The following is a 17170-nucleotide window of genomic DNA, read 5'->3' as shown; positions in this document are numbered from 1 at the left end:
CATGAAAGAAACCTTACACAAAAAAGTTTACATACTATATGATCATTTCATTTATATGAAGCTCCACAATAGATTAAACTATTTCGTGGAGAAAAATCCAAACAGTGGTTGCCTTTCTGGGGTTTTAGGAAGTTAGGAATTTGGTTTACGCAGGTATATGCATTTGTCAGACTCAGTGAATGTGCACTTCAGAGTTGTGCATTTCATTGTATGTAAATTTTACACCAAAAGAAAAGTGTAAACAAAAGTTGAAATCTAGTTAATAATAATGCATGGGGAAGTATGTGGCGGGAAGTGTACTTATGTCTGCAATTTACTTTGAAATGCATTAAAACATAGATGAATGAAGGGATTTATACACCGATATGTGATAAAGCAAGTATAGTAAAATGTTAATGGTGGAATCTTGGTGATGGGGAAACAACTGTTCTTTGTAACAGGTGTTCATTCTTTCAACTTGGATGTTTGTTTGAAATTTTTCATAAGAAAAGGACCAGTCATTTGGGGGTGTGCAGGAAAGCCTTCCACCAGAAGCTGGCTCGGCTTAGGACCGAGTACATGGAGACATTAGAAGCTGAGGAAGGCAGGAGCCAATCCCTGTGACCTCGCAAAAGTAATTAACCGTTTCCAGTCTATGTTTCAACTATCACAGAGGCGCCACTCGGCATTATTAAGCACTTTCTCGTCGGTAGGAATACCTCAAAGTTGGGTGATCCTCAGCCCAGCCTCCAGCTACACCACACGCCCATCGTCCTTCGTACCCTTCCAGCGCCCACATAGACCCACTAGTCCTGAAGGACCTATCCAGGCCGTTGCTCTGGTAACCACACCCGTTTCCGGGACGGTACCGGAAGTCTCTTCTCATACGCTCTTCCTATTGGAGGCCGGCCTCGTGGGGGCGGGCGCTGTTGGGAGGCGGAAGCGGCCGCAGGCATGGCGGCGGCCGTGCCGCTAGCGGTGCTCGCGCTGCTGCTCCTGGGGCCGGGCGGCTGGGGCTATGCAGAGCCCCTACGCGACAGTCTGAGAGAGGAGCTCGTCATCACCCCGCTGCCTTCTGGAGACGTAGCCGCCACATTCCAGTTCCGTACACGCTGGGATTCGGACCTGCTGCAGGAAGAAGGTGAGAGAACGAGACTGACCGGAGAAAGATATCTGTGGCACCTGCTGGGAGTGGGTGGAGGCAACCCTCGGGGGAGGAGCCTGGTCCCTGGGTGGGCTTCTGGCCAGTGGGCGTGGAGCCGGACGAAATGGGTCTTTGGGGGAAGGATGGGATAGTTATTGAAGAACCTCATTGTACCGTTGGTGAAACTAGGGTCCGGAGAGGGGCAGCGACTCCTGACTGCCACGTCCAGTGCTCTTTCCGCAGCTCCAGGCTGCCACTCTGAACCTTTAGTTAGAGCCCTCTCTTGACAACATTGATGATGATTTGTGGCTGTGGGCTGTTATCATTTATACTGGGTGCTAGGCATAGTGTTAAGTTCTGTGAACGATTACTAGGAAAAAAATTAGAGATGTAGCGAGGTAAAGATACTTTTTCAAGATCACATCGCTGGTGGATGACAGTCTGGTCTGGAATTCAGATCTCTCTGCTGCCAGAGCCTGGGGTCTACTGCTTCTTTGAGGTGGCTGAGACCCCTCCCTCACCAGCTCCCCTTTCTCCAGTGTCTCATTATAGGCTCTTCCCCAAAGCCCTGGGACAGTTAATCTCCAAGTATTCTCTCCGGGAGCTGCACCTGTCACTCACGCAAGGCTTCTGGAGGACTAGATACTGGGGGCCACCCTTCCTGCAAGCCCCATCAGGTGCAGAGCTCTGGGTCTGGTTCCAAGACACCGTCACGGAGTGAGTGCCCATTTTGAGTCCTGTTGCAGGCCATGGAGGGAATGTGGCAGGGGAAGTTGTTGTCATCCTGCCACTGCCTTTGGGGGCAGCAGTTCCAGCAGGCAGCAATTTCATGGGGGTAACACTGCATTGGAAGTAAGAAATAATGTTACCATTGAGTGGCATTCTTTATCTTGCTGAATATACTTCCTTCCCCTACTACTTCCAGACCTGAGGTAACACGTGGATCTCTCTACAGAGGCAGGTAACACATAGTGGATGCTTGCTTGGATGTATGGTAGTAGAAAACTGGCAAACTGGATAACCTTTTAAAAGACGTTCATTAAATAGTAACAATAATAATAATCATGATAGTTAAAAAGATACCATAAAGGCCAAACAAAACATCGATGAGCTAGAATGCCCTACAAGATGCCAAATCTCCATGCTACAGGAATTGCTTTTGTTCGGGAGGGGGCGGGCCTAGGTACCGCTGTTGTACCACAATTTTCTCTTAATTCCACTATGAGAAATAAATAGCGGAAGTATGATAAAAAAAAAAGTTCAGGGCATAATAGGGAGTGGTGGGAACGGTGGCAGGCTAGAGAGCTTGAAAGGACAGCTGCCACTCATCTGCTGTGGAAATAGAGGCCCGCTGTTGTCAATAATTCAGAAGTCTGGATTTTAATGTGATAATAGTCAAATTTAAATATCAGCAAGGAATTTAAAAATGTAAGACATGCTACGTGGGTCAGTGTTGTGTACACCAAATAAAACATGGTTCTGGTTTAAGCAGAGCTTTCAGACTTCCAGAGGACAATCTTTACTTAAGGTTTGAGGCTTGGAGCAGTTGAAAAGCTCTGAACAGAGGATTATCAAAACCCCCCAGGGCAGCACAAGGTGATATCAAATGAGGAGCAAGCAGTGACCCCCCAACTTGCCAAGCATTTCTCTCTTGCCTAAACGCTGGCTCTCTTGCCTTTGTCCCATCTGCGCTGCCCTCACTCTCTCCCCTAAGCTCATAATTGCCTATAATATGGAGTTGATGTTTAGAATTCTAGTTTTATGCTTTCTGTGATTAATAGAGAAAATCGGTTTTGATGTTTCTCTAAGGGAAAAAACACCTAATTTCATGTGATTTTTTTGTGTGTGTGGCAGGAAGGGGGTCCTAGAATGGTTGTTTTCCCTTGTTCAGTGAGCCTTTATAGACGGAAGACTTTCCATCCTGAACGTAGAACCAGGACTTACTTTCCTGCCCAGGGTGTTCACAGGAAGCTCTGTCCTTTTGCGCAGCAGAGCACACCTCAGCGTGGATCAGTGAGCTGAGGTCAGCCTCTGACATGTGGGGCACATTGCATGGTGCTGTGACGCATACAGAGGTGACCCAGCCTTGCTCCCTGGCCTCAGGTTGCTCACAGCCTGGTTGAGGAGAAATGATGCTTAGGACAAGATGCTGCCACCACTAGCCATTTCCCAGGAGGGACCTAGTGAGGGGCTTGGATGGTCAGAACGGAAACAGGACAGGTGGAGGCTGTGGTTGAGAAGGGCAGGGAAGACTTCCTGGAGGAGGGAGCCTCCTTGAAGATGGGCAGAGAAGAGTGAGTAGGGCATTCCCAGCAGGAGCAGGAATCACCTGTGCGGAGACCTGTAGGGCTGCAAGGCTGTCCAGAGGACAGTGAGGAGGAAGAGACTGAGCAGGAGCAGGGATGGTGTTCCAGCTCCATCAACTGGCCAGTCTAACGGTGTGGCCGCCAACTGCAGGCTTTGGGAAGGGAGCAGAGGCAGCCCTGGGACAGTGACGGGTTTGTGTCTCCATCCAGTGTGGATAAGTCTTGGAAGGAGCTCAGTAACATCCTCTCAGGGATCTTCTGCGCCTCTCTCAACTTCATCGACTCCAGCAACACGGTCACTCCCACTGCCTCCTTCAAACCCCTGGGGCTGGCCAATGGTGAGAAGCCCTTCGAGCCCCTTCCCTCTTCCTGTTATGTCTTGCCTAAATCTTTGCCTCCTTGCTGCTCAGCTTCCTCCTTCCTCAGCTGGGCCAGATCATGAGTCCCCTGGGTGTGCAGGCCCCAGGGGAAGGCTTCCCGAGACTGTGCTGTCTCTGCATTGTCTTCTTTATCCCCAGGGGTGGACAGGGTGCCGCCCCCAGCTGGGACTGTTAGGGCGCTGTGCTAGAGAGATGTCTGGCCAGCAGGAGGGGTCACTGCCATCTCTAGAGAGTGGGTCCTGAGGAGTGGGGCCCCCGGGCCCACCCCAGACGGACTTCTGGCTCCCTCAGGCACTGATCACTATTTCCTGCGCTACGCTGTGCTGCCGCGGGAGGTCGTCTGCACTGAGAACCTCACCCCATGGAAGAAGCTCTTGCCCTGTAGTTCCAAGGTGAGGCCAGAGGGGTCTGAATGTGCATGGGTGCCCCAGAGAGTGGATGGAGTTGGCAGGTGCCCTCTCACTGCCTGACAGCCAGGGTGCATTCCAAGATAACCTCTGCCCCACAGTGCAGGGCACTGACCGTTCATGTCTTCCTACCTCCTCCAGGCAGGCCTCTCTGTGCTGCTGAAGGCTGATCGCCTGTTCCACACTAGCTACCACTCCCAGGCAGTGCATATCCGCCCTGTATGCAGGGTAAGTCGTGGGGAATAGGGGTGGTTACCATCCAGAGGCTCGGAGAGAAAGTGCAGGTACAGCTCATGGCCCAGTGTCTGTCAAGGGCTGAGCCAGTACTCAGTGGTGGATATAGTGATGATTTCTGGGGGCTCTGGCCATGCACCAGGGAAACTGGGTGATTGTCTGGCAGTGTTCAATAAATCTTTGTCATGGAGTGTAGTGGTTCAGAATGGCTTGTGGATGCAGTTGCTGCCTTTGTCACTCACTAGCTGGCATGACCTTGAACAAATCATTTCATTTCCCTGAGGCTGGTTTTCCCACCTGTCAAATGAGAATAATAGTAGTTGCATTTCCTACAGTTGTTGGCGATGGTTCACCTGACTGATGCACATAAAACTGCTGGCACAGGATCGAGTGCTCAGTAGTGAGTGGTAGCAAATCAGTGGACGGGAAGATACAGAGTAGACGAGACTGAGTCTGGGTAGGAGTCCCTGAGGCTGTGTGGGGGGGGAGCTGGTGTGTCCTCATTGCTGCTGTCTGGCCCCTGTGGTAGAATGCGCGCTGTACCAGCGTCTCCTGGGAGCTGAGGCAGACCCTTTCCGTTGTGTTTGATGCCTTCGTCACAGGGCAGGGGAAGAAAGGTAAGCCGCCACGGCAACTCATCTCTGCCACCCATTGCCAGCCCTGTCCTGTTTCTGTGGATGAGGCCTGGTCCCAGCCCCTGCCCAACCCTGCTCTCTGCTCCTCAGACTGGTCCCTCTTCCGGATGTTCTCGCGAACTCTCACGGAGCCCTGCCCCCTGGCTTCAGAGAGCCGAGTCTATGTGGACATCACCAGCTCCAGCCAGGTACCAAGGTCTCCGCGCACACACATTGCCCCCCTTCCCCAAGGCCAGCCTGCCCCTCTGCTCGCTCCTCAGCCCTGCCCCTGTGTCTCCAGGACAATGAGACATTGGAGGTGAACCCGCCCCCGCTCACCACATACCAGGACGTCATCCTGGGCACCCGGAAGACCTATGCTGTCTACGACTTGCTTGACATGGCCGTGATCAGCAGCTCCCGCAACCTCAACATCCAGCTCAAGTGGAAGAGACCCCTGGAGAACGGTGGGTGAGGGTGGGCCACAGCAGTCTATGGAGGTGTCGTCTCTTGGGGAAGAGTCACAGCCCTGCCCGTCACTGAGATAACAGGCTTGTGTGTAGACCTGGGTCTCGCATCAGCCATTCTGGTTCTAAGTCCCATCTTCATAGCTCTGTGACCTTGGGCAGGTTCCTAGGCTTTCTGCTTCATCTGGAGAATGGGAACAGTGATACCTAGCAGATTGGATGAGATAATTAATGTAAAACAAGGAGTTTGTCCATGCATTCAATTAATCCACAAATATTTTTGAAGATGGAAGATAGCTACCCTGCATTCGAGAAACAGAATGTCCGCTGGTTGAGACAGGCCTCAAACAATGAATTAATTGTGGTTGTGTTCAGTATTATCCAGGGAAAGTGCAGAAGATCATGAGAATACCTGGTTTGGGCTGGCAGGGGCACGGAGCTCGGCACCTATAAGTCCTTAGGCAATAATAGTAATTCTGTCATCACCGCTGTGGGCTGGGGAGGACAGAGCTGGCTCCAGAATGCAGGTTTCCCAGTTCTGGTGGCAAAGCTCTTCTCTGTCCCCTCCTTGGCCTGGAGAACTCTGAACGTGGCCGGGGCCGTGCGGGCAGGGTGACCCTTTCCTTCGGGACCTATTAGTAACTGCTGACTTTGCTCTGCGCAGAGGCCCCCCCAGTGCCCTTCCTGCATGCCCAGCGATACGTGAGCGGCTACGGGCTGCAGAAGGGGGAGCTGAGCACTCTGCTGTACAACACCCACCCGTACCGGGCTTTCCCCGTGCTGCTGCTGGACACCGTGCCCTGGTACCTGCGGCTGTATGTGCACACGCTCACCATCACCTCCAAGGGCAAGGAGAACAAACCAAGTGAGAGCCGGCCACCCCTCCTCTACCCCGTGCTCACTCTCCCTCCAGGGCCGCCCCAAGCCCTCAGGTCTCAGGGTAATTCCTGAAATCCGTACCTCAGAAAAAATACTCAGGACGAAAGAGTTAGGAATAATTTGAAAAATGGAAAGGGTAGCGTCACCAGTGCCAGATCTGGGAAGTCATTTATAAAGCAAAAATAATTAAAACACATAGTACTGGTGATTTTTCATTTCTTTTTTTTTAATTTTTATTAAATTTATCGGGGGGGCATTGGTTAGTAAAATTATATAGCTTTTAAGTGTACAGTTCTATAGTACATCATCTATATATTGCATCTTGTGTTCACCACCCAGAGTCAGTTCTTCTGTCACCGTATATTTGACCCCCTTTGCCCTCTTCCACCGTAGGAGGGCAGTAGTTTTCCTACCTTTTCCTCTTACTCCTTCCTTCCTTCCTGGTGTCCTTGGGCGCAGTCTTTTGTGATGAGTCACAGGCTCTTTCGGGTGGAGAAAGGATTGGCAGGAACAGCAGAGTATTTAGAGCCCAGACAGCAGACCTGGCGCAGACGGCTTTTGCTTCCTTGGGAGGGGTGAAGAGGTGTAGTTTTTAAAATTTATTTGTATTTTCTATTATTTTCCTAAAGAGGAGTTAATATTTCCTGCTTTCTGTTAGGTGCCAGGCATAGCACTAAAGCACTTGTCTTTCTCTGCAGTGGAGGGAGACTAACACTACAGAAAAGGCTTCTTAGGAAGAGGTTATAGCACGTCCCACAGCCAGACTTAAAGTCTTCTGTTGTTTCCCAGATTTTCAAGTCTGTGGCTGATAGGTTTACTTATTTTCAACACCACTGTACCACCTTCAACATCTCTACTTCGAACATCTTACCTGTGTATTTTGTAGGTTTTTCTGGTGATTTTTTTTTTTTACCTTTTGCTCTGGAAAATTTCGAACACACACCCAAATGGAAGAGTATAATCAACTCCCACGCACCCATTCCCAGCTTCAGCGGTCCCCAGCTTTCTGTCATGTTTTTCATCCCCATTATTATTATTATTATTATTATTATTATTATTATTATTTTGGTTTGGTTGTTTTTCTGCTGGAGTATCTTAAAACAAGTCCTAGCATCTCATCAATTCACCTTTAAATCCTTCAGTAAACATCTCTAACAGATAAAGGACGTTTAAAAATTATGGCCTATCATTATCACTCCTGTTTTCCCCATTGGTCTTAAAAAATAACTTTTATAATTCTTTTGTTTGAATTGGGATCTAAACAGAGTCCTCCCATTACATTTGCTTGATACGTTCTCAAGTTTCTCTCTTTCTAAGTAATAGGCTTTATAGAAAAATTGAGCAGAAAGTACAGTAGTTCTCATACGTTCCCTTGCCCCACCTACAGCTTCCCGTGTTATTAACATCTTGCATTAGTGCGGTACTTTTAAGTCTCTTGTAACCTATAACAATTCCCATTCTTTCTTCTTTTTTTAAGTCTATTTGTTGGAGAAACTGGGTCCTTTGCTGTGTAGAATGTTCTGCATTCTGGGTGTGCCCTTGTGTCAGTGTTTAACATGTTCCTCCATCCCCTGTATTTCTTGGTTTGGTGATTAGTATTAGAGACTTGATTAGATTCAGGTCCCAGATTTTTGGTAGGAAGACTTTCCAGGTGAATTTCCTGTTGCATCATTTCAGACACCAGATGTCTGCTGCCCAGTGTCTGTGATGTGAACATGGACCACCATGTTTCCCTGAAAATAAGACCTAGCTGGACCATCAGCTCTAATGCGTCTTTTGGAGCAAAAATTTATATAAGACCCGGACTTATATTCCTGTACTATAAGACCGGGTATAATATAATATAGAATAATATAATATAATATAATGCCATGTCTTATATAATATAATACCGTGTCCTATAATATAAAACCAGGTCTTATATAAGACCGGGTCTTATATTAATTTTTGCTCCAAAAGACTCATTAGAGCTGATGGTCCAGCTAGGTCTTATTTTTGGGGAAACAGTAGTTGGCTGCCATGCCCTCGATTGCCTCTCTTGAACGCTCCTGGGACAGCCGCCCTGGACACGTTTCCCCTTTTCTGAGACCTTGGTCCCTTCCCTGAGCTTGCCTGACTTCTATGATCTCTGGGCACCCAGATCCAGGCCCCAAGACCTCAATAAGTGGAGCAGGAGGTGCAGATAGTCTGACCTCAGGAAAGAGGTGTGGGTGACCCTTGACCCTTGCCTGTCTCCAGGTTACATCCACTACCAACCTGCCCAGGACCGGCTGCAGCCCCACCTCCTGGAGATGCTGATTCAGCTGCCAGCCAACTCTGTCAGCAAGGTCTCCATCCAGTTTGAGCGGGCGCTGCTCAAGTGGACAGAGTATACCCCGGACCCCAACCACGGCTTCTATGTCAGGTGGGCCCCACCCACATGCTGCTCCGCCCTCCTGACCCACCTTGTCTGCCGCTAACCCTGGGTGGGGAACCGGTGAGGAACACGGCTCACAGAATACCTGCCTGCTTCTCTGCAGCCCGTCTGTCATCAGCGCCCTGGTGCCCAGCATGGTGGCAGCCAAACCTGTGGACTGGGAAGAGAGCCCCCTCTTCAGCAGCCTGTAAGCGTGGCCTCAGCTGCCTTCCCCGGGCTGGGCATGGACACACATGGTCCGGTTCCCGCAGCGGGGCTGGGGCTAGGGATTACCTCTCCCAAAGCAATGCAGAGATTGAACGCAACCCTAATGCCACGCCTCGTGGTCTATAATATTCCTACAGACTTGATGAAATGATTCGAAAGTGCTTCTAGAAGGATAAGTAGGTGAGCAGAGCAGTATTTATAGCCTACATTTACTCGCTGATTCTCTCAGCACATGTTATTTAGTTGATCACTTATCCAGTGTATTTCAGAGAACACCGGCTATACCACAATATGCAAAACAGGTTTGGCCCTGCCCCATAGTCCAGAGGGGAGATTCTGTTCTAGAGAGCAGTGGGTCCGAGGCGGTGCTGGGAGTGATTTGGTGTGTTATCCAAGAAGGCTTCTCTGAGGAGCTGGCCTTTAGGCTGAGACCCAGAATGCTAAGGGAGAGGCAGCCAAGGGAAGGCAGGGCCCGATTCCTCTCCCTTAGTACCAGGCAGCTCTCCTTCGGTCAGGTTTGTGTATTGAGCTTTCATCTGAGATGTCTTCTGTTGAAAAGGTTTGGAGGCTAAGAAAACTTGGAAAGTCCCTACCAGCGAGCACTGGCCCAATGCAGCCCAAGAGGGGACGGGGTGAGGTGGGGAGGGCCAGTGATCCTGCCTCACCCCTCCTTCCTGACCCCCAGGTTCCCAGTCTCCGATAGTTCTAGCTACTTCGTGCGCCTCTATACGGAGCCGCTGCTGGTGAGCCTGCCGACGCCGGACTTCAGCATGCCATACAATGTCATCTGCCTCACCTGCACCGTGGTGGCCGTGTGCTATGGCTCCTTCTACAATCTCCTTACCCGAACCTTCCACATCGAGGAGCCCAGCACGGGCGGCCTGGCCAAGAGGCTGGCGAACCTCATCCGGCGCGCCCGTGGCGTCCCCCCACTCTGAGACTCAACCTCTTCACAGGCGGGGCTGCTGTTTCCCTCTGGGGAAGGGTGGTAGGGACCACAAAAGCTCCTTCTGCCACTTGCTGTCCCCAGAGTTGGCTTTTGAACCAAACTGGACGAGGCCAGGGCCCAGAGCTACGTGTGCAGTACAGTAGCCACGAGCCAGACATAGCATTCGAATTTAAATTAAAAATTCCTTTCCTCAGCTACACTAGCCACATTTCAGGTGCTCAGTAACCAGAAGTGGTTGGGGGCTACTGTATTGGACAGTGCAGATAAATGTTTCCATCACTGCAGAAGGTTCTGTTGGACAGCACTGGACTAGTAACGGGGTGTGCTGAAGAATTTGTGTCACTGTGTGGTAGATGGAATTTTCTGGTTGTGGAATAAAACGTGGCTGCTGCCTGGGTTCTTGGCCTTCTGTTTCCTTGAGGCGTGGGAAGAGCTGCAGCTTGTGTGCTGGGTGCTGAACAGAAACTCCTACCCCCCAAACAAACTAAACACCCCTGCCTCCCCCACCACAGCCAGAAACTCCTCCTCTGCTTTTTGCTCCCCCACCAGCCTTACCTGACTGTAATTCCCAGAATCCCCTGGGTGTGGCAGAGAGGGTTTATATAAGCACATCCATGAGCATGAACATGACTCATCCTCTGCCTTTTTTAGGGGCCCTGAGAACGGGTCCCCTGTCACCTAGGGTAGAGCTGGAAGAGGTGGGAGAGCTGTGGTGTTTTTCTAACTGGATCGTGCACCATAATCATTTGGGGCTCCTGTGAAAATAAAGCAGATTCCTGGGGTCCAGACCCTGTGGATTCAGTTGATCTAGGCGTAGCCCAGCCTTTTTATCAGGCTCCTCACGAGCTTGTGTTGCAGGTGGTCCTTGGACCACCCACAGGCTTTGAAACCAGGCCCATTGGATTGAAGCCTATCCCTGCCCACCTCCCCTTCTGTATATACAACCCTGGATTCCTGTAACACAGGTCCTTAGGCGGATGCCTCTCCCTCCCCCCATCTTCTGTGTCTTCCTCTGACACAAGTGGCATCAACTATATATGCTACTTGGGGTCTGTCACTCCCCTCCCCCATTGTCCCAGTGGTTTGGCTTAGAATGCCCTGTTCCACCAGCCACACCACTCCTCAACTGCCTGTTTCACTCTTACTTACAAAACCAGATAAGATGTTGCTTCCTCTAGGAAGCCTTCTCTGATACACCAGGCTGCTGTAGATGCCCCTTTCCTCTGCTCCCACAGCACTCTGGACTGACTGTTTTTGGTTTTTTTGTTGTTTTTTTATTGGGGAAGGGCAACAGGACTTTATTGGGGAACATTGTGTACTTCCAGGACTTTTTCCAAGTCAAGTTGTTGTCCTTTCAGTCTTAGTTGTGGAGGGTGCCGTTCAGCTTCAAGTTGTTGTCCTTTCAATCTTAGTTGTGGAGGGTGCAGCTCAGCTCCAGGTCCAGTTGCCATTGCTAGTTGCAGGGGGCGCAGCCCACCATCCCTTGCGGGAGTCGAACCAGCAACCTTGTGGTTGAGAGGACGTGCTCCAACCACCTGAGCCATCCGGGAGCTCAGCGGCAGCTCAGCTCAAGCTGCCGTGTTCAATCTTCGTTGCAGGGAGCAGAGCCCACCATCCCTTAACGGGACTCGAGGAGTTGAACCAGCATCCTTGTAGTTGAGAGCCCACTGGCCCATGTGGGAATCGAACTGGCAGCCTTCGGCATTAGGAGCACGGAGCTCCAAACTCCTGAGCCATCGGGCCGGCCCTGGACTGACTTTCACGTATTCCTCGTCACCCTGGTTTGTTATTATTGTCCTTTAACTTCCATTAAACTATGGGCTTCCTGGACCCACAGGGACTGTCTTCCAATCTGGACCTGATCCAGGTCAGTCAGCAAATGGTAAATGTGTGAATGGTTACGGGCTATTCTGGCCAGGGGTAAGGATGGGTAGGGCGAGGGACACCTATAAATCCCAGTGCACCTGTTTTTAACACTGGTACTGGTGGTGTTTGGAGAGCCAACAGATGGGACTGTTCAGGCTGCTTCTGAGGGGTTTCCAAGAGCCCTCAGAACTTACGAGTGATGTGTGTGCATCCGCGTGTGAGTATGAAGGGAGCTGGTGAGCTAATCTAGACCCTGGGCAAACACAACTTAATCAAGATGCTTAGACTTGAGTTTATTTCCAAAGCAGTAAATAAGCAGAGTGTAAATGAGATAAGAATGCAGGTGGGTAGCTTTCAGAAGCTGAGTGGTCTTGGCAGCCTACATGAGACGGCATGTCTGCCCAGTCAGAAAAATATGAAGTCGTGGTCTGGCTGCCTTATGCACCCCACCAAGTTAGTACCTAGAAACAGCCTCCACTACCACGTCATAAGTAATCTGTGCCGTGACAATGCCCCACATCTCTAGTCTAGACCTCCTCCCAGAATTCCAGATTCATTTACCCAACTACTGCCTGCTTGCCATCTAGACTTGGCTGTCTAAAGGCACGTCAAATTGAGTATCTCCAAACCTGAGCTGCCATTCTCCACCCTCACCCCAAACATGGTCATCTGTAGTCGGCTCATCTCTGTCAACGGCAACTCTCATTTTTCCAGTAGCTCAGGCCAGAGACCTTGAGTCATCTTTCGTTCTTCTCTCGCCCCCCACCCCCCGCCATCAATAAGTCTGTTTGCTTTACCTTCAGAATCCATGCAGAATCCAACTCCTTTTCACCACCTCCACTATCCAGTTACCAGTAAGGTCTTGGCCCCTGATTCTAAATCGCTCCCCCAGCTACAAGCTCACTCCGTCCCTGTCCATTTCCTCTATAGCTCTTACCACATGCTACGTGTCTCATCTTGTTTATTAATTATTAAGCTCTATAAGGGCCAAGATTTTCATGTTTGGTAGCTGCAGTGTCTGGAACAGTGCCTGGCATGTAGTTTACATGCCAGTAATTGCTGAATGAACGTATGAATATCATGCAGTAATTTTGCTGCTGAGCAAGCCAGGTCACCCAAATCCCTGTGTTCTGAGCCTTGAAATACTTGCTATGGCAGCACTGGGACAATCTTCCCTCGTCCCTGCCCTCAAGGCCTGGGCATTTACATTTGTGGTCATTTGGGAGTTCTGCAAGTGTACCCTTGGCCATCGCCTTCTCCAAGTGGGTTGGCACAAGGCATTGTCATCTGGGGAAAGGGCCAGAGGTTCTGAAGGCCCGCAGGTAATCGTGAGGTGGGCTCTCCCCTCCCATGCTGGGGCTGTCGGGCCAGTCTAGGGGGACAAAGGGGCGCTCCTGTCCTCTGAGGGCCTCCCGGGGAAAAGAACAGCAGAAGTGGACTTGACTCAGAAGAACTTCAGTCTCCCTTGGTATCATCCCTCAACACCTGGGACAGCTCCTTGTAACCAACTTCTGTTCCATTTGCTGGACAGAACCCACCGACACTGTCACTGCCTGCCTACCCTGACCCTTCCAGGACACTGCAGTGGCCTGTCCCCTCTGAAGAGAGCCTGGAGAGAGTTGGCATGAGGCTCAGGCATGTTTGGCAGCAGCTGTGCCCTGGGAGTTTTGAGGCCCACCTGTCAGGTGCTCTCAGAAGACTCGGGGGAGCAGCAGGGCCCCCAGAACCCGACCCCTTCCCACCGCCGGTAACCAGGATCTGGAAAGGCAGCCTGGGGTCAGCCTTCTCTGCCTTCTACCTGCAGTGGGACAGGGTTGGTTGGTAATGCATTGAGAGCTGGGTTGGGCGGCGGAGCCCCTGCCCTGAGCAGGGAGTGCTGGGAGAAGGGAGAAAGAGGCAAAGTTCATCAGCCTTGCATTTCTCAGCCTCCCTGCCTCTGCTTCTGCACTTCTCATTAATGCCTCCCGGGTTTGGTCCCTGAGCTACATCTTCCCTGAAGCCTTTTCTGACCATCCGCAGTCCTACAGTGAGCATGGCTCCGTGTGAGCTTGCATAGTCATTCCTTTATTTGTTCATTCATTCATTCATTCACGCAGCCTCTGACCCATCTTGCCACCATTTCTATGTATCATCCATCCATCCATCCATCCATCCATCCATCCACCCACTCGTTCAGCAAATATTTGTCTAGTACCTATCATGTGCCGAGCACTGTTCTAGGCACCAGGGACACAGCAGTGAACGAGAAAGAAAATCCCGACCCTCCCGGTACTCAGCGTGCCGCAGGACAGACAGGTAATACAAGCTTAGACACAGCAATAAACACACTGTCATTTCAGGTAGTGCTATGTTTCTTGGAGAAAAGTAAAGCAGGGTGAACATGAAAAGGATGATCCAGACCTCTCAAGTGATGAATGAGCAGGGACCTGAATAAAGTGAAGGAGAAAATGACATGAAATCCGAGGGAAGGGCATACTAGTCAGAGGGAACAGCAAGTGCAAAGCCTGCAGCAGGAGCGTGCTAGTGTGTTTGCAAAACAAGAAAGTCTGTGTAGCGGGAGCTGAGAGGGGAGGCAGGGGCCTGATGGAAGCACGCCCTGTAGGCAGGGACTCTGGGTTTTATTCTCCATGTGATGGGAAGTTCAGGAGTAACACGCTCTGACTTACGCTGATTTGTTTATATACTTTTTTGGCCTCCTGGTGCACAGAATTGGGTTAATAATTCTTGCTTCATGATCCTTTCAGCTTTGGTCCATGCTTGGCCCTTTTTAGGTATTATGTCCACATGTATGCGTGTATTTCAACACAGTAAGCACCCATGACCCTGCTGTACCACAGGAAAACTAGCACCTCGATAGTAACTGATTTGATGTTTAAGAGAGCACTCTGATCGCTGTGACGAGACTAGACTGTAGGAAGAAAGAATGGACACCGGAGGCCAACAAGAAAGCGATGGTGTCATCAAGGAAAGGGGACTGGGGTGGTGGCAGTAGAGGTGGTGAGAGGTTGATGGAGTTTGGGGTAAATGTTGGAGGTAGACCCACCCCCAGGACTGACTTTTGGATTGAGTGTGGGGTGAATTCTATGACTGCGTGCATTCAAAGATTAATTCACTACCTATTCACTCGGTGCTTGCTGCTAAGTGTTTAAAATATGTTAAGTCCTTTGCGAAATACACGTCTGAACATGGTCTCTGCCCTGCTCACAGCCAAGACACAGAGAGAGAGAAACACAAATTTAAAACACATTAGAATAAATGCTGTGATCCAACCCAACCCCCAGGGAAGTATTGATTCATTTTCCTGGGAGAGAAGAAGAGGATGGTTAGTTATGACCTGGCACATGGGACGTAGTTCTTGTCCCATCTCTAGAATTGATGTGAGCTACTGATTAAACACTGTGTGTGTATGTTGTTTCTACTTTAAAATAAATACTTTTAGTAGTCGTATTTTAAAAACTGTATAAGCTTCAGAGACTAGAAACTATTTTAAAATACCAGTTGAAAGCTATCCTCACTTAATCTTCCAGAGCTCAAATCTCTGGAGTAACAGTTAAGAACAGGAAAGGGAGTGGGGAAGTACAGGGAAAAACTCGACCTTTCCATCTCTCTACATATTCATTCCCTCCTGGAGCCCAGCGCAGCTTTGGGCTACTGAGCAGGTTCTTCCTGGTATGATTTTGCGTGATCTAGGTTGGCTCCTGGCCAACTAGAGATGTCAGGACATCTGAGGGCTATGGGGGTGGGAAGCATACAAGGACACCAAGGACACCACCAAGGGTGGGTCTCACCTGGGAGCCGAGGTTCTGGCTTTTAGTATTGCTGCTTCATCTTAAGCAGCAGTTTCCGTCTCAACAAGGGGAAGTGGTTGGATTAGATGGAGGCCAAGAGGAGAGGGTTACGGGGGGACGTGGGTGGGTGCTCAGGGCAGACCCCATCTGGCATTCAAGAAATTATGCAACAGTGGGCTATTATTCAGCCTTAAAAAGAAAGGAAATGCTGACACATACTATAACCTGGATAAACCTTGGAGACATGTTGTTGCCCAAAGAAATAAGCCAGACTAAAAGGCCAAACACTACGTGATTCCACTTCGAAGCCGTACCTAGGGTGGTCAGACTCATGGAGACAGAAAGTGGAATAGGGGTTGCCAGGAGCTGGGGGAGGCAGGAATGGGGAGTTAGTTTTAATGAGTAGAAAGTTCCAGTTTGGAAAGATGACAAAGGGCTGGACATGGATTGTGGTGATGGTAGCACAACAGTGGGCGTGTACCCAAAGCCAGTAAATCATACACTTAGAAGTGATTAAAAAGGTAAATGTTATGTGGTATATATTTTACCACATGCAAAAACGTAAAACCTGTTTTTCCAGGATTCCTCTGGGTAGGGAGGGGAGTCACACCCTGGTTGACCAAGATTCCCTGAATTTCTACCCCTCCCCACACTCCTTTAGGGCACGGTTCCTGCTGGACAGGAAGAACCTCCCAGCTCCACAGGGAGCCCCAGGTGGCAGGCACTAGAAACAGACATGCCAGGTCCCCAAATTTCCATTCCCTCTGGCTTCCGTGAGGACCCCCTGGTAGGAGGGGAACTTGTATGCTGTGTCCTCATCCTTATTTTAAGGGCACAGGAGAATGAGGGCCCAATAGATGGAGGGGTGGGGGTGCCCCAGGATTGATCACCCACGAGAGCTCAAGAGGCTGTGAGCAATTTTTCAGGACAGGCCCAGGGTCCTTGGAGGAAGTCTTCAGGCCACATCAAGTCTTTGTTGACCCATTGCCAGCAGGTTCCAGGATGGGCTCAGGACAGGGCTCCAGAGCAAGAAGGCGGGCAGAGCCAGCTTTCAGTCAAGACCTAGGAATGTGCAGGCATCGTCTCTGCTGCCCTTTACCTTGGTCTCTGTAAAGGGGATGACAGTCACCTCCCCCATGGCTGGCCTATTGGTGACCGAGTGCCAGAGCCATCCAGGTGGACTCCTTAACCATCTACCACCCTGGGGATCTCTGCTTATCTATTGCCTCCCACCATGGTCACAGCCACAGTGACGTTCATCACCTCTGAACACGATCGTCCCCATTGCCATCTTCACCTGTGTCGCACCAGCACCACCACATTCTTACAAAGGCGTTACTATGGTAACCAGTATTCCTTTCACCTTTACGCTCCATTCCAGCACCAACCACAGCCTTGTTATCTACACCCTGGCACCGTCCTTACCAGCGTCACTACCATCCCATGCTGACATGTCCCTGATTTCCACTTTTCCCATCAGCACCAACTCCCATCATGACATCATCACCTCCATTACTACCACCATCCTCACCAA

The 17170-nt window shown here is 50.3% G+C and overlaps 1 protein-coding gene across 1 annotated transcript; it reads left to right on the top strand.

Annotated features, from left to right (window-relative positions):
• Nucleotides 1-894: 894 nt before the first annotated feature.
• PIGT (phosphatidylinositol glycan anchor biosynthesis class T) lies at nucleotides 895-10385 on the top strand. Its single transcript, XM_033095075.1, has 12 exons — nucleotides 895-1120; nucleotides 1663-1840; nucleotides 3640-3767; nucleotides 4101-4201; nucleotides 4358-4444; nucleotides 4980-5067; nucleotides 5176-5273; nucleotides 5366-5531; nucleotides 6196-6396; nucleotides 8649-8814; nucleotides 8930-9013; nucleotides 9719-10385. Exons 1-12 carry the CDS (start codon nucleotides 934-936, stop codon nucleotides 9969-9971), a joined length of 1737 nt encoding a protein of 578 aa, XP_032950966.1. The 5' UTR covers nucleotides 895-933; the 3' UTR covers nucleotides 9972-10385.
• Nucleotides 10386-17170: the final 6785 nt, after the last annotated feature.

This window comes from Rhinolophus ferrumequinum, chromosome 23 (genome assembly GCF_004115265.2).
Source record: "Rhinolophus ferrumequinum isolate MPI-CBG mRhiFer1 chromosome 23, mRhiFer1_v1.p, whole genome shotgun sequence".
NCBI lineage: Eukaryota > Metazoa > Chordata > Mammalia > Chiroptera > Rhinolophidae > Rhinolophus > Rhinolophus ferrumequinum.
The sequence above is the reverse complement of the archived record's forward strand: the minus strand, read 5'-3'. Positions and strand labels throughout refer to the sequence as shown.